Here is a 25,094-nt window from a genome sequence, read left to right as displayed (position 1 = left end):
ATTGCAGAGCAGAGAGAGAACATTCCATCACTGCAGAAGGTTCTATGGAATCCATGCTACACACCACAAAAGTGTGAGCTCTTACAGCTGCCCCCCAGGGCCCAGCACAAACTTTGACACAGTAGATGTTGAATAATTATTTATTGAAAAAATTTTCAAATGAATCCCCAACCTCAGTTTAAACTTACCGCCCCCCCCACCCCCATACACACCTGAATCACAGACACCACAGACTTCCACAGATGGTATGTTCAAAAATAGAGGAGGCACCCCTGGGCTCCCTCCACCCCGACCCCAGGCCCCAGAAGAACGGGGACTTAGTAGAAATCTTCCAGGTCGGAGTCTGTGCTTTGCTGGTTCTGAATCTGACTTTGCCTCTTATACAGCTGAGCCACCTGAGGGGGGAGGGTAGGGGGTCGAGTCAGAAGCTCTCCGCCCACCTGCATGCCACTGCAGACCAGAGTTCACTTCTCCGAGAAACTGACAGGTCAGAAGGCTCCCCTGGGGTGACCTGCCCTCCTCCGAGGGCCTCACCTGGGCACTGGTGGTGGCCTCCTCTGGTGTTTTGTCTTCACGGACACGAATAAACCGAGGGAAGCGTAGGGAGATCCCCTTCTCGCTTTCCACCTGGGGGTTGGGGTGACACACCTGGGGTCTAGCCTGCATCCCCTCGCTGCAGCAACACCCTATGCAAAGTCTCCTCCTCCCTCCTTCACCCCTGGCCTCAATTTCCTCATCCATTCAGCAGGGATAAGTAATGGGCTGTTTCAGGATTAAAGAAGTGAATAAACATAAAGGACTTAGACCAGGACTGCACACAGTAAGCACTTAATAAAGGCCCGCTGCTCTAGCTGTTATTTAAGCCACTAATGCATCATCATGAGGTCTGAGAGGCAGAACAGCACAGGGTCAAGGGTGTGGACCCTGGAGGCAGAATGGGCAGCTGCAAAGCCCAGCTCTCCACTCTAGGGAGCCAGGTGACCCCGGGCAGTCACCTCAGCTCTCCTGGGCTTGTTTCCTCCACTGCGGAAGGGGACGCTTGTGCCACCACACTCAAGGAAAGTGTTCAATGCCAGCGCTCTACAGCGACTCTCTGACACAGGGCATGAGCAAGAAAAGCACATAATCTCCTCTTAAGACAATTAGATAAAAAACATGAGTCTCCTTTTCAAAAATAGAAGCCTGTTTCTAATTAGAAATGCTCATGCAGCTAGATTTTGAAAAGCCAGAAGAAACCTCAGACAGAGTGTATTTTTATCTGAGATTTACTGCTCTTCTGACGGAGAAAGACAAGAGCTTTCCTAGTGCTGTGAAAAGGGTTAGTGTCTTTCCCTGGTGGACAGTAAATGCTTTGGTGAGAGATATTAGTCAAGGCACCAAAACATCAAGGCACTAACAACAACGGGAGGTGAGGAAATGAAGCGACTGAAAAGGAAACTGCAGCAGTCAATGGAAATGGCTCAGCAGGAAGAACACGAAACTCTTAAAAGAACAGTGTTTTAAAAAATGATTAAAGAGCTGAATGTGAGATTATGACGGTTAAGGGAGAATTCCACTGTTTACTTTTTGCTACTGGAAAATTTTTCTTAAAAGAAAGAGGCTGTGGACTCCATTACCTGATACCCAAATAAAATGCAAAGCAATTTCGTTCCCTTCATCACCCCCCTGCAGAGCAGGCTTGTGCTGAGGCCTCCTCCTGTGTCCTGACTGCCCATCTGGGATTCCTTTAGGGTCTACCCTAGACCCTCCTGCTGCCCCCTGTTACTCACCAGGCCCCGGGCCGCAGGGTAGATGGGGGAGAGGGAGAGATCAGCACACTTCACCTCCCACACGGTGCTAGGCTCCAGCCAGTAGTCAGGTGCCACGGCACCATCTGCCCGGACGTAGGAGCGTGGGTTCGGCAGCACCAGGGCCTGCAGGAAGCAGTGGAGAGGGGGAGAAGAGAGGGTGCTGCATCTCAAAGCTGAGGCCAAGGCTGGGGTCAGGGAGTGGACAGAGGGACAAAGACACAGGCATCCCTTACAGTAAAAAGCTGGAGGGAAGTGAGGAAGAATGGAAAAAAGGAAGAAATAAAAGGTTGTCAAAAAGACCCACAGAGAGGGGGACAGAGACCCAAAGAGAGGAGTACCCCAAAGAATGGGGTAGGGCTCCAGTGGGTACCAAGAAACACCAGTGCACAGGACAGAGAGACTCCCAAGCTGCCCCACACCTGACAACAAGTACTTCTGCTTACTCAGGACTTTCTTGACAACACCTTCTCAGGAAGACTCAGGGACACGCCCCCCCCCCCCCCCCCCCCCCCAGCAGCACTCAGGGTAGCTCTGTGATTGCCCCCTGAGCTCGGGGAGATTGGGCTCCTTGTCCAGTGTCGCTGGCTACAAGCCGGTGGAGCTGAGTCCTGACCCAACTGGTTGCACTCCAAAGCCAATTCTGCTGCCCACCGCCCACCTGTTCATACCCCCACCCCACTAAGCTCCAGGACAGATGGAGACCATGAACCCTGCCCACAGAGGAGATGAAGAGAGTTCTGTGGCTCCTGGCAGCCACCCCTGCTCACCTGGAGGCTCTGGTAATACTCCTCCAGCTCCTCGTCACTGAAGCCAGTTCCAAGCTGTGGGGAGGGTACAGAAGGTCAGAGGTGCACCCTAGGACTTCCACCCCGCTCCCGCCACGCTCCTGCCACCTAAGCTTCCACTTATAGTGGCAGTTCCCCCCACCCTCACCCCACTCAGTTTTCCAGATTAGCCAAGTCCTACTACTAGACCAACAGTAGCCACAGAACAGAGAGGAAAGGGCTGAGCATCCAGGCCAGTCCCTCGCAGGACACTGAAACAACCCTCCTGGCCACCCGAATCCTACCAGCAGGGATAGGCTCCTTCTACCCCACCTCCCTAGCTCAGGAAGATACTCCCTTGGTCTCCCCTCTTCCCCCTGCCCAATAACTGACTGCCGTCATCTTCAATCTTAATCCTGCCAAGCGTTTTCCTGTAAAGGGTTGAAGTGGGTCACCCACCAAGACACGTTTGAGCCCTGAGCCTGGTCCTTGGAGGTAAACCATTCATACACAGGGTCTTTGAAGATATGATTAGTTAAGATCAGGCCAAACTGCATCAAGGTGGGCCCTAATCCAATGTGACTGGAGTCCTCAAATGGAGAAGAAATTTGGGCAGAGACAAATGTGAATGTTCCCGAGCCAGGGAGACAGCCACGAAGCAGAGCGCAGACTAAGTCGGGGACTGCCGGCCACCACGACAGCCCCACGGGCCGCGGGGGAAGACAGCCCTGCCCAAACAGCAACTTCAGACTTCCGGTCTCCAGGGCAGCGAAACAGTACGTTCCTGTCGTTCAAGCTAACCAGTTTGTGGTGCTTTGTTACAGCAGCCCAGGCAAACTAAGATATCCACAAAAAGAGTGAAAACTAGTAAATCATACTCGGTGCTGGCAATTATGTAGTAAGATGGAATCTTTAAACTACAGAGATGAAATTTCAACTCAAAAGTCCTACTTGTATGGAGAACCTTATATATTTTAGCACCTTTCGTCCCAGTAATAGATTAAAAAAAAAGTGAAACTGTTCCCCAAAATGTAAAATGATGATAGAATTTGTGGCCAAAGATATTTGTTAAGTATAAAATCATTTCTATCACTGACTACTTGGGTTAATGTATGTTAAGTAATGACATTACTCTTAAGAACAAAAGCTAGCAACAACCTAAGCATCCACTACAAGGAACTGGTTCAGGAAATTAGGGCACATTCATTTGAAAACTCTTTGCAGACATTAAAAGTCACGTTTACAAAAGTTCTGAATGGCATGTAAAAATACACTAACATTTATTATGACCATATTTCACTACCTAAGTGCCTGTGACAGCATTTAAATAAAATACTTAGAAGGCATAAAAGCCAAAAAGACAATTACACTTATAGAAGCATCACAACTTTGTTAAAATATAACAGAACATTCTCTCAAACAATACAACAATACCAGTGGTTGCCTCTGGGCAGAGGGACCACGGATAATATTTATTTTGTGTCTTTGGTAAAGTCCTGAATTTGCTAGATACAACAATGTGCACTGCTTTAAAAATTTTTTAAAAGAAAATAAACACTACATTTCCTAGGCTCCCTTGCAGACAGGAACAGGCCGTGGAGCAAAGTTCTGGCCAATCTGACTTAAGCAGACGTTCTTCCTTGGGCCCTTTGCTGCTTGGAGCACACAAGGCCATGAAGGCTGTCACCTCTAAGCTACAGTGTGACAATGAGGTCATGAGCACATGGTAAAAAATGACCATGGGGATAGGAGCCAGGATCGCTGATAACATTGGAAAGCTGCCTGGCCACCTTCAAACTTCTCATTAGGTGAGAAAAAAATAAGTTCTTCTCTTTATTTAGCCACTATTAGCTGCAGCTGAACTCAATTACTGACCTAGCTTCCTTACACCTTTCTATACTAACTCAGGTTTATAGATTAAGCAAGAGATACTTAGAGAATCAGAGAAATAAAAGCTAGGGAAAAAATAATCCTGCACAGGGAGAGCTTGAAGGCTCTCCCCAGGCTGCCCAACAGGAAGTCCCCAGGAGTCTCATCTACCTCCCCCTGCTTTTGCGGTCAGCCCAGCCCCCGGCACCTTGCATATGGCCTGTAGTTCCTCACTCTCCTCATCATAGGAGGCCAGGAGGAAGCCCCCGTACCGGCCGGCCCGCTTCCCCCGGCCCACGTAGGCACCAATCACCACGAGGTCCAGAGTGTCGCCCACTCCGTCCAGGTAGTCCTTCTTCAGCTGGAAGGAAAGGCAGGTGCTAAGGGGTGAGCACCCGAGGGGGGTTCACCACTGGAGGAGAGCTGGTTATGTCAAGAACAGGTGAGGAAAAAAAAGAACAGGCAGGGGGGTGAGGCTGAAAACTTCCAAAACATCACTCTGAGGAGCCTGGACATGGAGAGGAATTCTAGGCTTAAAGAATGTGAAAGAGATGAGAGAGATGGGCACAGAGGTGGGACTGAAGTTGGACAGGGAGACCTCACTCCGTTCACTCTTTCACATAAGAACATTCATCCATTCATTCAAGAAACTAAGTGCCAATTGCATGTCAGGCAGGAGTTTAGCACTCGGGATACAACAAGGAATATTTTCTAAGAGAGAAAAGTTCTTATTCTCACAACCACTTATAGTCTGATCCGGGAGACAGACCCCAAACAAACAATAAATACAGAGGCGGGGGCCAATCAGCAGAACCCGCCAGCTCAACTCTAAAACTTATCCTGCTTCAAATGCTCTCTCTCCACTCAAGCCCCATCATCTCTTACCAGACACAGCCCCCTAACCACTTGATCCCACTTCTGCCCAGCAACCTCACACTCATCCATTAACCCCTTAGTGGCAAGAGACATTTGAAAAATGACAATCAGACTATGTGACTTCTCTGCTCAAAATCTCCACTGGCTTTCCAAAACCCTTAGAGCAAAATCAGTTTTATGTGATTGTAGCCCCAAAGGGGCTGCATGATCAGGCGCTCTGCCCTCATGCTCACTCGTCCTTGCTCCCTAGTCTAAGCACCTTCTCCTGGAACACACCGAGCATGTTCCGACCCCAGGGCTTTTGCACTCACTGTTGCCTCTGCCCCAGATCTTCACATTCCGAACCCTTCCTGTTGTCAGGGTCTTGTCCCAAACGTCACCTCTGTGGAGGCTTTACCCAGTCACCCACAGTACTGCCACTCCCTCTCCGGCCTCTGAGTTGATCTGCTTTTTCATAGCACTTAGTATTGCCTGACTTCATCTTGCTCCTGGTAGACTTCTTCTCTGTCCTGCCTGCCCTGGAAGACTAGCTCAGGGAGAGCACAGGCCTCACCTGGCTTTCTCACCTGGGTATTTGCAGCATTCATGCTGGGCTTGGCTTGCAGTGAATTCACTAAAAAGGACTGCAGGGGGAAGGTCTGAAGCCGGCTGCAATGGGAGCAGGGTTGGGTCTAAAGGGCTCTTGAACTCCACTAGGGTGAAGGGTGGGGACCTGAAACCAACTGCCCCGCCAGGACAGACGTGAAGACCCGGAGCTCCAGCAGGAATCACCTTGAGCCAGTTGTGTGACCTCTTGGCAATCTCATAGGTAGCATCCACATCCAGGGTTTTCACCATCAGCCCCTCACACGAGTCTGAGGAGACACAGAGACATGCCCTCCGTGAAGCCCTGGCTCCCTCGGGCGGGGGCAGGAAGGACCACACCCAAACTGACTGGTGGGGAGGGGCAGGCTGGGGTAGCTAGGCTGCACCCAGGCCGCAGGAAGGACTCTAGACCTGGCTGGGAGGAACGTGGCTGCCCCCACCTTTCACTGACTGCTCCAGGAACTCGGCGATCAGGTCCATGTCCTTGGTGTCCAGGGAGGTGGCAAAGACGAACTCGCCCTCTGTCTCCACAAAGTTCTCCCGGAGCAGCTGCCGGCGTCGGGAAAGGGGTTCCCGGACCAGGGACTAAGGGGTTGGGGTGGAAAGAGGGTATGGTATCACTGGGAATCAAGACCACGAGCCCCATGGTGTGGCTTGTGGTGAAATAGGAACCGCGCAAGCCCTGAGTCCAGTGTAGTTATTGGAAAGCCATGGGAGGGGAAAGCCACATGACATAATGGCATATATTCTACATGTTAATCCAGGGGTGAGCAACCTTTTCTCCAAAAAGGCCAGACAGGGCAAAAGGAGCCACAAACCAGATGTAAATGAATAGGTATGGCTGTATGCCAATAAAATCTCATTTACTGTAACAGGCAGAGTGACAGATTTGGCCTGCGGGCTGTAGTTTGTAGACCCTGGTTTTAAACACTTTCTGCTCAGGGGAAAGCAGTGCTCTCTCATACTGTAAAATGAATGCACCAGCCTTGTGGAAAGTAATTTCCTTTCTACATCTGACTACATACAAAACAAAAGCTAAAACAAATTCTATACACAAAAAAAACTATAAACAAAATTTAAAGGCAAATGCCAAATAAGGAGTATTTGAAATGCTCCTGACAGACATAGGTGCCAGCAGAGCAGAGACCTGGAGAAAAAAAACCTGGAGAAAAAAAAAAAGCAGCACCAAATATATGATACTTTGGAAATCATTTGATATCTGATACCCCCACTCCACATCCACATAACCATGATGGGGAAAATATGAGAATTCTATTATCTTCCTGCAGTTATTTTACAAAGTGAGATGTTATTTTTAATGTGCATTATATGTGTGGTATGGGGTGGGTTAGGCACCGTATTGTCTGCATGGCACCACTAAGGCTTCCCCTGCCCTGGCAAAGGTTCCTCCGCCTGACAGAGAAGGGAATCTCTCAGGGCAGCAGGACATTAGTGAGAACCCACCAGACAAGCAAGTAAAGGACCTGAATCAAATGCAAGTGGCCAACAAATCTGAAAGACGTTCTACTACATAAGTAATTAAGTGAAGAGACACAGGGTGATCGTGAGCTCACTGCTCACTTCCAGGCTGTCAGGGATTGTCCGGGAGGACGGTGATGGGTACAGCCATTACCAAGTACCTCCCTATGGCAGCCCCTGGGCTCCACGCTGACCTGCACCTTTGATCCAATCCGTAACAGATGGGCAGGGACTATTACCAGCTCAATGTTATGAATGAGGAAACTGAGGCACAGAAACGTTCGATCACTTATCTGTCGCCACAGAGCTAGGAAGAGAGAGCCAGGACAGGAAAGCAGGCAGTCTGTCCCCAGATTCTTGTTTAAAACTCCTAGAGCAGCAGTTCTCAAACTTTTTGGTCTCAGGACCTCTTCACATAAGTCTTAAAAAAATATCAAGGACTCCAAAGAGCTTTGGTTTATATGGGTTCTATCTCTTGCTATTTATCATATTAGAAATCAAAATAAAATATAAAAATAACCATCCATTTTAAAATAATGGCATCCATTATATGTTAACCGAAATAATTTGCTTTGATGAAACATATCTGTATTTCCTCCCCCACCAAAAAAAATTAGCGAGAAGAGGGATACTGTCCTACATCTGTGTAAATTATCTAATGCTTTGCTTACTAGAGGCTGGCTTCTCCTATCTGCTTCCACACTCAGACTGTGCGATACATTATTCGGGTTGAAGTGAATAAGGAAAATCTGTCTCATTCAGACATGGGGTTGCAAAAGGAGGGCCTGCGGATTCCCTTGAAAGGGACTCAGGGACCCTCAGGGTCCCTGGACCACATTTGAGAACCACCACGTTAAGAGTGGCCTCCCAGCTTACCTCGACTGGGCTGGCTCTAAAGCTTGCCCCATCCATCCCCCAGCCTCCCAGAACTCACCTCTCCATTGAGGTAGATGAGGTCAAAGGCGTACAAACACACCTGCACCTGGATCTCTGATGCATCCACCTCCTGGGTTGGGGCAGAATGGAGACCAGGAGTAGGGGAAGGTGGGAGGGGCCCTGCCTGGGTCCCCTATTGCACACGCAAACACGGCAATCACCTACCACTCATGCCTTCCTCAGAGCTGGATCATAGCAGCTCTTAGTGGCTAATCCTGACATTCCCCCCCACCCCCACCATTATCAGATATTTGTTTCCCAGCCTCCCTTGCAGCTATTGGCAGTCACATGACACATTTCTAGCCAAGGAGATATAAAGGGGAAGTTTGTTCGGGTACAGGTTGCAGGGATTCCTTTCATAGTAAAAAGACAGTGATGCAAGTAAAGAACCCCTTCCCCCACTTCCTAACTGGGAGCTGAGGTGAGAACATGATGGAGGGCACTGTGGCAGCTACAGGCTGAGAGAACTGCATCTCAACTGGTGTTTGACCCTTCTGGGGACTGGATAGGACCTGAGCTGGCTGGAAGAAAGGCCGAGGAAGTATGGGGCCATGGCAGACGGAGGGGCTGGGGGTACCTTGCGTTTGCGGGTGGTGAGCACTTGGAAAGGCTGGATCTGCTTCTTTTCTCGGTCCCAAGCGACAGCTTCGGTGTCCAGGATGAAGGATGTGACTGAAGGGAGCTTTATCTGAAAGGTGAAGGGGAAACCCAGAGCTGGAGTGAGGTGGGGAACAAGGCCAAGAGACAGACATGGGGAAACCAATTTTCCTTTTCTTTCCCCAGGTCTTGAGATCTCCTGAACAACTGATGTTAACATCAAAGGGAAACAAATGAATACAAATCCTCTTCTTATTGCCCACGGAGAGGGGAAAAAACCTAACTTTTCTGAGGACTTCCTATTTGTCCTGGAAACCCAGTAATCTTTGTCATCTCCCTTCTTCTATCTCCCCACACTGAATTCCCTAGTGAACTTGTTGATTTTACCTCCAAAATCTTTCTGTCATGCCCACTTCTCACCATCTCATTGGGCCTAGCCCAAGTGCCAAGTCCAGCTCAAGCAACTGTCCAAACAGGATCAGAAGGGGCAGTGGGAGATTGAGAAAAAACACAACACAGAGTTGAAGAGAAAGCAGGGGCTAGGTGGTTCATTGCCTGACTAACAATGACCACGAGAAGGCAGCGCAAGTTTATTTTATACTCCTTAACAACAGAATTCTAGATAAGGCAGTGCAATACATGAGAATGTGCCTGGCATAATGAATAGGGATACAGAATTTTCTTGAGAACAGAGTGAACATTAATTAGCCTGCTTGAAACTGCTGAGGCAGAATTTTCCCACAGTAAGGCCAGATTAGATACGGTGCAGCCCAGGCTGGACCTCATTCCACAGGAGACCAAGGGGCTGTGCCTCCAAGGTTATTCTGACATGGCTTTCCAGCAGTCAGAGGCCCGCTTCATGAAAAACCTGACCTGGGCCCCAACACCTGCGCCATCCCATTAGTTCCTCGTCCTCTATGGACCCCTCCAATCTGACCTCTTTACAGCACCCAGGCGGGTCCTGCCAAACTCGCATCTAGTCAGGACACATCCCCGCTATGATCCATTCCGAAGTCCCCCAAAGCTGCAGTCAGCCCTGCCGCTCCCTTGCCTACCCCGGACCCCTCAGCCTGGCTTTTTGGAACTCAGCACACTAGCCCCTCAGTCTTGAGTGTGCCACACCCCTCCCACTACTGACCTTTGCACACGCTGGTCCCTCTGGGAAATACCTTTCCCCATCCATCTCCTTCACTGCCCTTCCTCTCCAATGGGAAGCCATCACTAAAGGAGAGCCATGTTCTGCTCCAGGGGACACCAATTCTTCTGTATCCTGGAGCCATGCACCATGACAGCCCTGTTCCCTGACACCAAGTCTCAGCCAAGTTTAGCTTCTTCTACAGGCTCAGAAAATGTTGGTCCTTTTCTTCAGAGCCCCATCCCCATGTATGCAGCCAACAGCAGGATTCTCTGATGACAGTCTGCCTGCTCTACTGGGCCTGGGGTTGAGGGAAGGCAGAGACTGTGTCTGCCTGGGTCATATCACAGCTCCCAGCAGAGGCCCAGAGCAGTTATCCAGTGACTATCTGTTCAATGTATGAACAATGAGAGAGTGAGAGAGGCCAGACACAAAATATTACATACTGTTTGATGCCACTTATATGAAGCTCTAGAACAGGGAAAACTAACCTGTGGTGACAGAAAGCAGAAGGGGAGTGGCTGCCTCTGGTGGAGAGTGTGGGAGTGGGGCAGGGGAAAGGGACTTGTCTGGAGGCATGAGAAACCTTTTGAGGGTAATGGAGATAAGGAAATGCTTTATATCTTTTTAGGGCACTGGTTACATATGTGTACAACTTTATCAAAACTCATCAAACAATATACTTGTGTCAGTTTGAAACTGCTATGTACCCCAGAAAAGCCATATTCTTTAATCCTGATTCAATATTGCTGGGTGGATCTTTCTGATTAAGTTGTTTCCATGGAGATGTGTAGATACCCATTAACAGTGGGGTCACTTACTAGAGTCCTTTAAGAGGGAACCATTTTGGGAAAAAGTTTCAGAGCTGACAGAAGTGTCAGATCCAACAAAAGACCCAGTTGTTTGGAGATGCAGAAAGTAAACACTCCTGGGGAAGCATTTTGAAACCAGAAGCAAAAGATCCCAGCAGATGCCAGCCACACACCTTTCCAGCTGACAGAGGTGTTCTGAACCCATAGGCCTTTTTTGAGTCAAGTTATCTTTTCCTGGATGTCTTAATTTGGACATTTTTATGGCCTCAGAATTGTAAACTTGCAACTTAATAAATTTCCTTTGTAAAAGCCGTTCCAAGGGGGTGCAAGGTAGTTCAGTGGTAGAATTCCTGCCTGCCTTGCAGGAGACCCGGGTTTGATTCCTGGCCCATACACTCCCCAAAAACAAACAAGCAAACAAACGAAAAGCCAAACAAAAGCAAAAATTCAACAAATGGTGCTGTAATAAGGGGATACTCACATGGAAAAAGAATGAAATATGACCCCCACCATACAGCATACAAATAAAAAAAAAAATCATTCCTTTTCTGGTATATCTGCATTCTGGCAACTTTAACAAACCAAATACAGTACTGTACACTTAAAATCAGAACATTTTATGTAAGTTACACCTTAATACAATTCATTAGGGGAAAAAAATAGCCTGTAGTTCTTAACAGGAGGCCCATACTGACCTGTACTGCTACTCTCACCACTGTTGTCTCTGAAACCTTGGCTCCCTGAGGTTCTATGAAGGAACCAATGCCCTCATTACTGAAGGCCAAGCTGAGAAGGGCTCTTTGGTTAAGAACTCCTAAAACTGCCCCAAGACACCCCACTCATCAACCCACACTGGGTCCAGGGAAACTCCCAGCTCCAGGGTCCATGCAGTCCTGCCCTGTTATGACTCTTGGGCTTACATTCTGAGACTTGGGATGGATCTGCAAGCTGGCTCCCTTGACCTGCATCCTCCCACAAAGGCCAGAACACTTGATTCTGCTTTTCCCGGACTCTTCTGTTCTGAGTGGCCATTGGACCCGGTGCTGGACAATGAACCCAAGTTGGAGTCTGCTGGGGTGGTGGGAGGCATGTGGGAAAGTGCTAATTTTACTCATGGGGTGTCAGAAGCTGGAACCCCTGCTTCCCCTATCTTCTTGTCTGGAAGTGTGGCCACTATCTTGGGTCTATAAGGGGACAAGCATTGGGATGGAAAGCCAATCAGCCAAAGACGGGAGAAGAAAGAGACATGAACTGGGCTCGGGAGGACATCACTGCACATCTGTGCCAGCCTAGGACCACACACCTCCAGGTTTATTTGATAAAACATAACATTTGCTTAAGCTACTGAGAGTCAAGTAGTCTGTTATTTGCAACCAAATGCATTCTGATCTCTCTGATACATTCCTCACTGCATCAAGCCGGCCTGAATAGGCCTCGGTTGTTTGTAACCACTAACAGCAGCCCCTGCCAGGCTGAAGGTGGCAGACACCCACCTTGGGGATGCGGCTGATGATGTCAGGGTACTTTCCAGTATTGTCTTCCTGGTTTCTGCTGAAGATCTTCACCTCCCCACTTTCCAGAACATGGATCTGCAACAGTGAAGGGGAAAGGAAATCAGAGCATAGTCCACCCCAAGGGTCCCTCCTTTCTCCTCTTGCCCCACCCTCAGTGGCAGAAGGTTCCAGAAACTCTAGAAGTCTGGTGCAGCCCCCTGAGCACATCATCTCCTCAACCAACACTCCCATCGTCTGTGGAAACACCCTCATTTCTGTGTCCATCACCCCCAATACCTACTTCCCTTCTCTTGAAGCGCGTGTCTGCTGTGCCCAGACACGGATTGTCAAATATTATTATACTACAGTAGCACTCTAGTTTCTACTGTCACTTTTCTTACTTTTAAATTTTAATGTGGTTGGTCACAATCCTTCAGCAGAGCTACATATATGCCATCTTACATGTGGATTTTTATCTCAAGAAGCAAATTTTAAAAAATTGTCATTGTTGTAAGTTATTTTATTCTTCTCTCTTACTATACTTTTAAGATCCACCTTTGACATTAAGTGTCCATCGAATCTGCTGCTCCTAGCTGCAGCAAAGCCCAACACCAGTGTGCAGCCCTCACACTCTTGCTTAGCCATTCCCCTCGCCAAGAACATCCAGCTGGCCTTAGCTCCCCACCAGGACAAAGGAACCACAACGAGCATCCTGACAGACTGGACCAAGAGTGCCTGTGGCATTGTCACAGGGCACGCTTATCTAACTGCACTAAGAGTTACCCAAGGGCTTCCCCGAAAGGCCATTTCAACAAACACTCCCACCAACAGTGCATAAGTGGGTCAAGAATTCTGACAACTTATTCTTCAGATAAGCCAGTGAAGTGGTTATCATCACACCCACTGCACAGAGATGGAAACCAATGCCTGGAAAGAACTGCCAGGCCAAATAAGCAGCACGTGGCAGAGCTGGTCTTTTATTAAAATATTTTTATTGACAAATCTTCACACACATACATTTCATACATGGTGCACAATCACTGGCTCACAAGATCATCACACAATTGTGTATTCATTACCATAACTTTTTAGAACATTTGCATCATTCCAGAAAAAAGGAATAAAAAGAAAAGGGGTATACATCCTATACCCCTTACCCCTCCCTCTCATGGACCACTAGTATTTCCATCTACCCAATTTATTTGACCCCTTATTCCCCCACTACTATTTTTTATCTCTATATTTTTTCACTTATACATCCATACCCTGGATAAAAGGAGCATCAAACACAAGGTTTTGATAATCACACGGTCATACTGTAAAAGTATTATCTTTATACAATCATCTTTAAGAATAAAGGTTACTGGAACACAGCTCTCTAGTTTCAGGTACTTTCCTCCAGTCACTCCAATATTCCATAAACTAAAAAGGCATATCTAGATAATGTAAAAGAATAACCTCCAGGATAACCTCTTGACCCTGTTTGAAATTTCTCAGCCACTGAAACTTCATTTTGTCTAATTTCTCTCTTTCCCCTTTTAGTCAAAAAGGCTCTCTCAATCCCTTGATGCCATGTCCCGGCTCATCCTGGGAGTTTTGTTTCACGTTGCCAGGGAGATTTACACCCCTGGGAGTCATGTCCCATGCTGGGGGAGAGGGTAGTGAGTTCACCTGCCAAGATGGTTTAGAGAGGCCATATCTGAGCAACAAAAGAGGTTCTCTACAGGTGACTCTTAGGTATAATTTTAAGTAGGCATAGCCTATCCTTTGCAAGAATAAGTTTCATAAAGATAAACCCCAAGATTGAGGGCTCAGCCTATTGATTTGGTTGACCCCACTGCTGGCGAGAATATCAGAAATTATCCAAATGGGGAAGGTAAATATTTCCTCCTTTCTCCCCAGTCCCCCAAGGGGACTGCAAATTCTTTATTCACTGCCCAAATTACTCTGGGATATATTGGGGCATCACACGAATCTGGACCAACCAACAAAATCTCATGCCCTATTCAAGATTCCATGTACTTAGGAGGTTCGACTAAACTGACAATACAAGTTAAATTAGGTAATACACTACCCGAAATATAAAATTTGCACCAAATAAACATCTCTTCTTTTGGTCTCACACAGAAGTTGAAGTTTTAAACTATGGACAATATCACCCTTCACCCTGTATTCTAATTTACTTTAGTCCTATCCAGATCAGCTTCCTTCATATTTCTACTCAAACTCTGATCCCTTTTTCAACTTTTTGAATAGTTCCTGTATGGGGTACTGCTGACTTTCAAAGCTTCAGAGCTCTAATTCTGAGCAGAGCTCTAACTCTGAATGTAGAGCTGGTCTTGAACCCAGTTCTCACGCCCCTGCCATTTGGCCCCTTCCTTTCCCAGTACCTGTGCCCTCTGCCCATCATATTTGTACTCGCAGGTGAAAGCTGCTTCATCGAAGCGTTTCAGAACCTCGCTGATGCCCCGGGTGGGATGTGCCAACATTGGCTTCAGGGGAACCCCTAGGAGGGCAGGAGAGAGCAAATTAGGGTGGTAAAGGGAAGGCAACAAATGAGAGGGACGGAGTATGGCAGAGACTGATAACTGTGCCCCTATCTAACACAGGAGAAACTGAGGAGAAGAAAAATGGGTTTTAGCACCACAGAAGAGGATACAATTTTGCTGGGGAGAGAAGAGGATTTGTCAGGTCCTTAAAGGGTAGCCTATTAGCTGGTTCCCTCTCAGCCGCCCCAGAAAGCAATAGCCAAGGCCAGGGGGAAAGAACAGAGGCAAAGGGCCTGGGGGCTTGCAGGAGGCAGCAGCCCCAGCTTCCCGAGGCACAGAAGCTGGCTCTGTGTAAGGCAGGACTGCAATCAGAGGGGCCTGTGGCTTATACCTGGGCTCAGTTTGCAGTGCTTCGGGAGATGTTCCAGACCGTGTTTCAGTAGCACAGGGACAACCCGGTCCAGGTCAGGCACCTCGCTGGCACAGAGGGTGAGAATAAGGTGAAAACTCTACTCTCTGGCTGTGAGCTCCACACACGTGCCCAGAAGCCTGGGCTCCCGAGGGCCTCTGCCCATCTCTGCCACCAGGCTCTGGGGTCTGGTTTGCTTCTACCCATCTCTGACTCCTTCTGCATCTCTGGCTGTCTCTAGTATGGTCACTACATAGCCCTCTGACTCTGTCCCGTCTGATCTGTGTCTGTCATTATCCCTTACCTGTCACCATTAAACCAGGAGTGTTCTACCTACATGTAACATGGTGGAATCACTTAAGAATATATCTACAGAAGGGCGGGCCACAGTGGCTAAACAGGTAGAGTTCTTGCCTGCTGTGTTGGAGACCCAGGTTCGATTTCCGGTGCCTGCCTATGCAAAAAAAAAAGAGTATCTACAGAAAAAAAAGAAGTTTTTTCAAGGCCAGGCTCCACCTCCAAAGATTCTGATTTAACTGATCAATATGTTTTTAAGATTCCAACATGCAGGCAGAGTGGAGACCACTGTTTTGGCTGGAAGATCTGAGTGGTGTGCTCACCGCTGTCTGCCCAGCCCCCTGGCACAGCGCTGGCTTGGTAAGCAGGCATCATGGAACTGCTTATAGGCTTCCTGCCTCTGCCACCTGCTCTGAGGCAGTCTCCATCTCGCTGTCACACCTCTTCTGCCCCTGGCCAATGTTCCTGCTCACGGCTCTCTCTGGCGCCCTTACCATCATCTTGTAGACTTCCTTGCTGTGGCTGTCATTACCCCTCACTCTGCAACAGTCACGACCCCACCCTGGGTTGCTCTCAGCCTTTCCATATACCTGGCCCCCTCAGTGACTCTGAAACGTCTCGATGCTGTTGTACTCGACAGCTGCCAGGGTCCTTTTTTGCTTCTCCCTGTCCCTACGTCACTGACATTCCAACAACTGCCACCTTCCCCATCTCTGTCACCTGCCTCGTGCCCATCAGCAACCTTGACTATCTCCCCTCCCCATTTCTCTCTGCCCCCAGACCCTCCTGCTCACAAGCCCACCCTACATGCCACCTCCCCTCTCCCCCCTGCCCACTATCCCTAGACATCACCAGCTCACCAGAATGTCTGCTTCAGGATCATGCTTTGCTCCTCCAGCCAAGTTTTTCTGGCCTCTGCTGTCTTGCCCTTCCCAGCATCCACCACAGCTGGGGGAAATTCTAAGAAAAGATTCACTGGAATGTTGAGATGGGCCCAATCCACCCCCCCAGGTCCAGAGGGTGGTCTGTTGTACAGAAAGAAACGTACATAACACCGCACAGGATGCCTTCCATGAGAAGGGGGAGGACAGAGGGTTCAGGGGACAGTAAGGCCTGGAGTGCACCAGGAGGGAGGAACCACCTGGGGGGAAGGAGGTGGGGCAGGGAACAGGAGGTCAGACAGGGGGTAGGAGGTCAGAGGCAGGCTGGGAGTAGGAGGGCTGGGCTTCTAAAAAGGAGAGTGGTGGGCATGGAGAATGGCCAGAGGAGCTCACCTTGGCCTGGGGGTGTGAGGCTCACAGCCTGGGCAAGAGCAGCCAGGACTGACTGCTCTGCCAGCCCGAGGCGCAGCCGTCCACTCAGGGACCTGGGGAAGAAAAGGGAAGTGGGTCTGCTGACACCTTTTGAGTCTTGTTCCCTAAACCTTGCTCCTCCTTCCTCCAGTCCCCCAGCCTCAACCCTTTGTAGACCCCCTTTCCAAAACCCACAAAAATCTTCAGAGTTGGAAGAGACCAAAAGATCACACAGCCCCCCTTAAGAGATGAGAAATGAGAAAACCAAAGCTGGCTAAAATCAATCATAACCACTGACCTGCACAGGGAGCAGATCTCTGGCCCTGAAGGTGCTTTCACTACTGCTCTCAGTAGCTCTCAGCGAGGGGGATAAGGGTCGAGAAGGGAGGGTGATTCAGGGGCAGAGCTGGGCCTGGAACTAGGAAGGCCGCCCAGAGGTGCCAAGGGCAGGGGTGGTCAACAGCCTGCCCCTAATACCAGCCATGGTTTGAGCTGCTGACTCAGGAAAGGGGCTTACTCTCTGTGTGCTTCCATTCGCCCTTCTATAAATTGGGGTGGAGAACAGGGCCTGCCTTACAGAGTCATTGGCAGGAACTGATGGGATAAAGCACTCATTACAGGTTAGGGAACCCAGGAAATGCCCAGTGGACATGAGCTGTTAATGGTTTTGTTTTCACCGTCATGGCAAACGTGTGCGTGTGTGCCAGGCTGATCTGGCTTCCAGGCCACAGCAGGCCTCACCTCAGGTCACAGGGCCTTTTACTCATGAGCCCCAGGTTCCCTCCAGACAGCAACGCTGGAGGATAGGAGTTGGCTTATGAGAAAAAACTTAGACCCTCCCCCCCAGCCCCCATCCCCATAGGCCTGGGCCCTTTGCTCATGCTTTTCTTATCCAAGGGCAGTCAGGTATCAGGTGGTTCTAGCTGCCAGGCCCTCCCTACTTTTAGCTCCTGTCCCATTCACTCACCTGGCAATGAAGCGGGCTTCCGAGTTGCGGCAGGCAACAAAAAGGCCTTTGATGATGTCCATCTTCTTGGTGGTAGACTGCAAGAGGTAAGGGAAGAGAAGCCAGTGGCTGCAGGAAGGGAGGAAACCGCACTTCCTCCCACCAGCCAAGCCACCCAGGGAGCTGCCTCTTCCTACTGGGGGAATACCTGCCCCTGTCCTCACACCATCCCACCTCCCAACTCCCACAGCCCCTTGCTCTCAGTGCAGCAAAGGCTGGCTGTTTGGGCCTTTCTTCCTTTATTCAGCAAATACGGATTAAGTCCAGCCACATGGTAGACACCGTGCAACAGAATCTCGAGATCTTCCCTAGCCTCCAGAGCAGGAAGAAGGAAAGGACGCCCTGAATCACAAGCACAATGGAGAGACCCAGGCCCAAATAGTCGAACCAAAAGCCTTCTCACTGTACATGTGGCTTTTCATCCCCCAGAGAGGAAGAGCAGAGGGCCGGGGGAAAGTGGAGCCACCCTGCCCCACTCACAGCGCTGCCGACGAGCCTGGCGATGTCACAGAACTTGGTGAAGACCCCAGAGGCTGTGAGTGGGGGCGGGGGCAGCATGATTCTTTGAGTGCTGCGGCTGTTCTCAGCCACCAGCCCCACATCACCCTTCTCAGCTGCCTCAGCCCGGACAGACTCCAGCTGCCGACCTTGGTGGGAGAGAGCAGAGTGGGGATAAGCAGGGCAGGGGGGCGCCCCCTTTCTCTAGTGGCTTTCTCCAGTAGCTGGGCTTCCAGCTCGCGCCTGTACTCCCCACTGCTGCTGCTCATCCAGAGGCTGGAAAGGCTTGTTCTACATCTGCCTTCCGTTCGCTCAGGGTAGGAGGCCCAACAGGGGATCACAGGGGCAAGTTGTGTGAACAAGCCAGGCCAAGTGCACTGGCAGGGCAAGAAGAGCAGAAAGAAAAGAGAAGAGGCCGGGATACCCTCGGCCTGTCCCCCCACTGGCACTAACACCCCAGGAGTCACCAACCAGCCTTTTGCTCATTTTTTTTTGGTTACTGTTTCTTTCTGAAATCATTGATTGAAACAGATTGGATATGTTTGGCCTTACTTATTGACCAGAGCTGGGTCCCAAGACCCTGCTCAGCTGCAAAAGCAGGAGGCTGCGAATATGGAGCACTGGATGACCACAACTGCTTCAATCAGTGGTCCCCAACTTCTCAGAACCTACACACCCTTCTCAGGAGAGATATTCTCTGTTGTCCTTTTCCTATTCTGAAATGAAATTCACAGATAATACAACTTGCCAACACATATAATTCAATATAATGTCCTAAGTGTAATATATAAAAGGAAAACAATTCATAATAAAACAGCAAGTATTTCCATCTAGTGATGTGTGGCTGCTGCCAGGAAGGCACCAGAAGACCTACAAGACGGTCAGAACCTCGCAGCTACAGGCAGAACCACCACAATGCAACAGCTACAAGCATGAACAGTCACGGCTGTGTGTGACGTGGGCAACTTGTTGTCAGTGGTGAGGCAACTGTGCGTGTGGGGCTCGGGCAGCCACCAGGGGATCACGAGGAGAGCCGCAAGGGCCTGGAGGACAAGATACCAAGGACAGCAGTGCAAAGCGGCAGCGAAGGCCTGGGCCCCAACAGCATGGCCGGACAAGCAAAACCAGCCTTGGCAGCTGCCAACCTCTTCACTCCTCACTATGTGAGAAAAACAAGTCCTTCTGGGTTTAAGCCAGAGTAGGTGGATTTTCTGTTACTTGCAGCCGAGAGAATTCCTAAAGGATACAGCTCGCACTGGGTCTGGTATGAACTCAGTACTTAATAAATGTACCTCAAATGAACAAGAAAATTTTGAGCTTTACATCTTCAGGCTTCCATGGCTTCATAGCCCTTTTCTATGCCCCAGTCAATAGTTCTCAGTCCCTTTGTCTTCTCATGAAACCTTGAACTCCTGCTTCCTTAAACATTGGTGCTCCCCATAGTTCAACTCTTTTAAAAGCCCCTAATATTCTCTGTGAACCAAGAACTCATCCATCCTTCCATCACCCCTCCTAAGCTGCAGACACTCAAATCTTGGCCTCTGATCTAGATCCAGGGAGTGTCAGACTATTTTCTCATTCCTCGACTGGCCCTGGAGGCCCAAGGATCCATCTCTCTCGTACCTGGTCTTGAGGTGACATTTCACCTGCCTTTCACCAGGGTCCCCTTGAGGCGATGGTTCCACCATTCACTCAGTCACCAATAAATCCTGAAGCATTATCCTTGCCTCCCTCCCCAAGCCCATCAGGCCCCCTCGCCTCCTACATCTCCTCGCTCTATCCCCTCTCTTCTGCTCCCTACAGCCCTAGCTGGCTCCTCTTCCTCCAGGATCCTGGCAGCCTCTTTTCCCACCCTACCCCCACCACCCTGGCCTCCACTCTGCCTGAGTGGCCCCACCTCTCACCAACTCACAGACCTCGGGCTGCTGGTCACCCTCATGGTAAAGCTGAGTATTCACAGCCCTGGGCAGGCAGCCTCTGACCATACCTCCAACCTCTCCCCCATCACCCAGGCACCAGGCCCCCAGCCAGCCTCTCCACACCTGTCCTCCTCTTGTCTCCAACGTTCTTGAACACCTCCTCTGCCCTCCAGGTTCTGCTCAAGTCCTTAAGGACCTCTGCAACCTCCCTGAGCCCCAATCACCAACCCTACTTACAATCCTGTTGTCTTCACCTGCTGAACTTTTCCCCAGCCCCTCCTCTCTGTCCCCACAGCTCCCATTCCAAGTGGGGCCCTGTCATCTCTTACCCTAACCAGTGCCCCCCACTTGCTCTCTCTCCAGCCCTGCAGTCTGTCCCCAGCTGGTTATCTTGCCTCATCTCCCCCATTCTCCATCCTCAGTCTCTCCCCACGTCTCTCCCTCTAAGCAACTCTCCTTTGGGCCCACCACCACAGCCCCTTTCTCACCTGTGGTCTGGGCCACCGCCTTGAGAAGGACACTGTCACCAACGCCAAGCTCCAGGCCCTGCTGGGGTGGCCCAAGACGGTTGAAGCTGAGGTAGAGGATGGGGAGGAGGTCTGCAGGGGACAGGGCCACCACGGAGCGTAGCAGGTTGCTCAGCGTCTCTACCATCCGGAGCCTGGAGGGAGGGGACAGGGCTGTGACTACCTGGTACTTTGGGGTGGGGGTGAGGGAGGATAACAGGAAGCAGGGGGAAGTGAAGAGGAAGAGCCAAGTCTAGGTACAAGGGCCCCAGGCAGAACCACTGCTGGAAGGAGAGGGATTCGGTGCCAAATCCCAGAAGGGAATTAGGTGGAACAACAGCAAGGAGAGCACTGACCTTTGTACTGGGAGCATTTCCCCTGAGCCAGGTGCTGGTTTGAAGTACTGAGCCCTTGAACTCCTTGAACCCTGACACCCCCCGAGTAGGGTATATACTGTTGTCATTCCCATTTGACAGATGAAGCCACTGAGGCACAGAAGGTTTACATATCTTGCCCAAGGACACAGAGCTAGTAAGTATGAAGCTGAGAGTCAAACCAAGGCCATTTGCTCGAGGACGTGTGCTCCCAACCTCTACACCATGCTGCTCCAGAAATAGGTTTCTGTCTATGTCATGGAAAATGTGAAAACTCCTAGGTTTGCATTGGCAAATTCAGAAAGTCTAACTGAAAAGAGAAGCTGTGATTATCTTACAGGAGAGTTCCAAGTAACAAATGTAGGCACACACCGTTAATAACGGCTGCAGATGGAGTCTCCGTGGGCTGCTGAAGTGGACTGAAGAGTGTCCTCCAAAAGTTCATGCTCCCCAGAACCTCAGAATGTGACCTCATTTGGAAACAGGGTCTTTGCAGATAGATGTAATTAAGGTAAAGCTTGAGATGAGATCATACTGAATCAGTGTGGGTCCTAAACCCTCTGAGTGTCCTCAGAAGAGAGAGAAAAGGACACAGAGATACAGGGCAAGAAGGTGAGGTGAAGACAGCAGTGGAGGTTGGAGTAATGCACCTATAGGCCCAGGAAACCCAGGTTCGCCTGTAATCACCAAGAGCTAAGAGAGACCTAAGGCGGGATTTTCCCTCCGAGCCTCTAGAAGGAACCAACTCTACCAAAATGTTAATTTCTGATTTCTGGTCTTCCGAACTGTGAGAAAGAAATTTCTGTTAATTTAAACCACCCAGTTCAGGGTAATTATTATACCAACCCTAAGAAACTAGTACAGGTGCTAAAATTAGTGGGTAAAAATTTGAGGAGTAATAAGATATGTGCATAGTGTCAAAGTAAATTCCTACAAGGTGTTTATTCATTACAAAAGGAACGAGAGCCAAACGCTTGGGAGACAACACCCATAACAAGACACTGGGACACTGTGCACCCAAACAGGATGCACGGAGGAGGCATCACTTCTGGGGTCTTCTAAACAAAAGAATGTGATCCTGAGGACATATCAGGCAAACTCAGATTGAGAGAGTATCTACAGAATCACCAGCCCCTGCCAAAGTATGAGGGTAATGAAAGCCAAAGAAAAACTGAAGAACTGTCTAAGATTTATAGAGACTAAGAACAGAAGACAACTAAATGCAGTGGGGATCTGGATGGGTCCTGGACCAGAGAAGACATGGGAAAATGGTCTCACCAAAATAAAATCTGAAGATTGCTTAGTAGGATTCTGTCAATGTTAATGTCCTGGATTTGATAGCTGTGGATGCTGATGCAAGCTGGTGATAAATATATGTGAACTCTCTGTATGGTACTGTTTGGGCAATTTTCTGTAAGTCTAAAATTATTTCAAAAAAAAAAAAAAACAAAACCTCCAATTCTGGACTATGGGGCCATAAATAGGCAATGGCAGTTTTCTCAGGTCAAGTGATTTCTGACAGTTTCTCCCGAAACTACGTGCTGTGCTGCATAGTCCCACAGCCATCGTGAGACATAATCTTCACTTTACTCTCAACAAAAGTAAGGCCCAGAGAGGTCAGGCCACATGCCCATGAGCACACAGCCAGGAAGAAGAGAGATGCCTGCCCCTACAGGGCTCTGGCCAACATGGCCTCTCTCTGCTGTTTCCACAGGCTGGAATCTGAGCCCTTTGGCTTGGCCTTCCAGGCTCTTTCAGGCCCTGCCCAGACCTCCAAGATTTGCAAGCACAAGGGTAGGAGGTGGGGTAGGGGGTGTTTTATGCCCCAGGGGCCATTACTCACAAGTTCATGAAGAAGCACATATATAAGAACAAAGAAACAAAGCACTAGGAACAACCTCAGTGCTCCACTGAAACATGAAATGCAGGAAGAGAAAATGAAGGAATATTATACCATACGGCAGTTAAAAGGAGCTAGAATCTGCTTAAATCAATACTGAAAGATCTGGAAATAATGGTGTTAGTAGTAAGTAGGAATCAGCATGAGGGGTGTGCTGCATAGGATAATTTTACATAAACTAAATACAGAAGTGAATGCCAAAGTGGGAAGGTCAGGGAGAAAGGGGGCCAGGAATGACCCAGAAAGGAGTAGGGTCAGTGCCACCTGTGCATGGGGGTGGTCAGCACAGAGCATGACTGGGCGTGCAGGGCTCTGCAGGTGAAAGCTCTGCAATGCAATGGGGAGTACCTGCTGCAACCCAGAACTGGATTTCCTTTCACCAACATTGAGAAATGTCAGCAAGACAAGTTACTTTTGATTGCCTTCAGGAGTGGGGCCTGGTTCTCCACCCCATGAATCTGGGCTACCTTTGAGTCTTGCTCTGACCCACAGAATGAGGTAGGAATGGCATCATGGGACTTCTGAGCCTGGGCCTCAAGAGGACTTGTAGCTAGCTACCTATGCCCTCTTATAAGTCACTTCTCATGGGATGAAGCAGCCATTGAGAGAGGCCCTCTCAGACCACCAGACTTGAGACAGCCCTGAGATGGCCTGGCCGCATGAGGGACCCCAGGCAAGATCTGCAGGACCGTCCAGCTAATCCCAGTATGAGCTGCTGACCCAGGACAATTGCAAGCAAATAAGCAAAAACAAAACCAAGTCCATCCTGGCCTGGCCCATTTGCTTCCCATGTTCCAGTGACACCCAGCAGGTTGCAATCCCTATCCCCCTCACCCATCACACCCCATCATTCAACATGTTGGTTCTCACCCTCATCCTTTGTCTGGGCTGTGCCCCACCTTGAACTGACCATCCTCCACCTCTACACCTGACTGTCAAGGTCACCAAGGAGCTCCTGGTTGCTAACTTTAACGGTCAGTCCTCAGCACACTTTGCATTTGGCCTCTTGGCAGCGTTTATCTTCGTTTAGCTTCTAGGACCCCACGCTAGAATGGCTTCCCTACCTAATTCCCATTCATTTTTAATCTTCCTTGGTTCCTTCTCACCTCCTAGACCTCTTATAATGAATGCCTCAAGACTCAGTCCTTGGACCTGTTCTCTTATGCTTTGCCTGCTCCTTAGACCTCTCGTCTAGCCTCAAAGGTTGCCTAAGACAGACATACTGCTGATTTCTACATTTCATCTCCACTACGGTCCTTAATCCAGGCTCATAAATCCAACACGTCAATAAAGACTCAACACCATCCTAGAACATCTAATAGCATGGACATCAGACTTAACAGGCCCAAAGCTCTGTTCTTCATCTCCCTCCTAACTTTGCTCCTCCTGCATCTTCTCCATCCCAGTAGATGGTAAATCCATCCTTCCAGCAGCTCATCCAAAAGCCTTGGGGTCAACGTCCTTTCTTTCTTTTCCTGCATTTAATCCACCAGTAATTCCTGGGAGCGCTGCCTACGAAACAATCCTGAATACAACTCCTTCTCTTGAAGCAAAATAAATTGGTTAAGGAATTCTTAAAATGTCTTCCCACAGAGCATCCTGTCTTTTCTGAAACACTTGTCAACTCAGTGGCTCCGATATCTGATTTTTCACATAACATTGTCTACACTGTTATCAAAGCATTGGTGATATAGCATTTCTCAAAAGAATGTCCCACCAAGGTCTGTGGTGGGAAGACTCTAGAGTGGCCCCAGGATCCCCACCTCCCAGTGCTCACAGCCTTGGGCAACCCCAATCCCTTCAGTGTGGGTGAGGTCTGGCTTTGCTCCTGACCAAATAAATGTGGCAAAGATGATAGAATGTCATTCCCATAATTATGTTACTTTATGTAAGACTCCATCTTGCCACCCAGCTGGTTCGAGAGCCTCTCTGTCTGTTGCTGGTTTTCACAAAGCAAGCTGCCATGAATACTACAGCTACAAGGGAGTAGATTCTGCCAATAACCTGAGGGACCCTGAGCCACAGCTGAGAACCAGTCCTGGCCAAGTCCCCAGCGGCAGTCTTGTGA

The 25,094-nt window shown here is 49.3% G+C and overlaps 1 protein-coding gene across 4 annotated transcripts in view; it reads right to left on the bottom strand.

Moving 5' to 3' along the window:
* Positions 1-156: 156 nt before the first annotated feature.
* Positions 157-25,094, bottom strand: part of LIG1 (DNA ligase 1) — a 119,089-nt gene continuing 94,151 nt past the window's right edge. For 3 of the 4 annotated variants that reach the window (XM_077131303.1, XM_077131300.1, XM_077131302.1), the window contains exons 12-28: positions 20,735-20,907; positions 18,310-18,476; positions 17,791-17,867; positions 16,806-16,897; positions 16,392-16,491; positions 15,217-15,302; positions 14,727-14,842; positions 12,337-12,432; positions 8,877-8,987; positions 8,298-8,369; positions 6,325-6,469; positions 6,071-6,153; positions 4,632-4,784; positions 2,558-2,611; positions 1,770-1,913; positions 535-627; positions 158-395 (exon numbers count right to left, since the gene is read on the bottom strand). In XM_077131303.1, the coding sequence (XP_076987418.1) occupies positions 318-395; positions 535-627; positions 1,770-1,913; positions 2,558-2,611; positions 4,632-4,784; positions 6,071-6,153; positions 6,325-6,469; positions 8,298-8,369; positions 8,877-8,987; positions 12,337-12,432; positions 14,727-14,842; positions 15,217-15,302; positions 16,392-16,491; positions 16,806-16,897; positions 17,791-17,867; positions 18,310-18,476; positions 20,735-20,907 (1,840 nt within the window). In that variant the 3' untranslated portion in view covers positions 158-317. Of the gene's footprint in view, positions 396-534; positions 628-1,769; positions 1,914-2,557; positions 2,612-4,631; positions 4,785-6,070; positions 6,154-6,324; positions 6,470-8,297; positions 8,370-8,876; positions 8,988-12,336; positions 12,433-14,726; positions 14,843-15,216; positions 15,303-16,391; positions 16,492-16,805; positions 16,898-17,790; positions 17,868-18,309; positions 18,477-20,734; positions 20,908-25,094 lie in introns of all 4 variants that reach the window. The other variant, XM_077131301.1, reaches the window with a different exon arrangement.

Source organism: Tamandua tetradactyla, chromosome 16, assembly GCF_023851605.1.
Source record: "Tamandua tetradactyla isolate mTamTet1 chromosome 16, mTamTet1.pri, whole genome shotgun sequence".
Taxonomy (NCBI): domain Eukaryota; kingdom Metazoa; phylum Chordata; class Mammalia; order Pilosa; family Myrmecophagidae; genus Tamandua; species Tamandua tetradactyla.
Note: the sequence above shows the minus strand (reverse complement) of the source record. Positions and strands in the feature narration are given on the sequence as shown.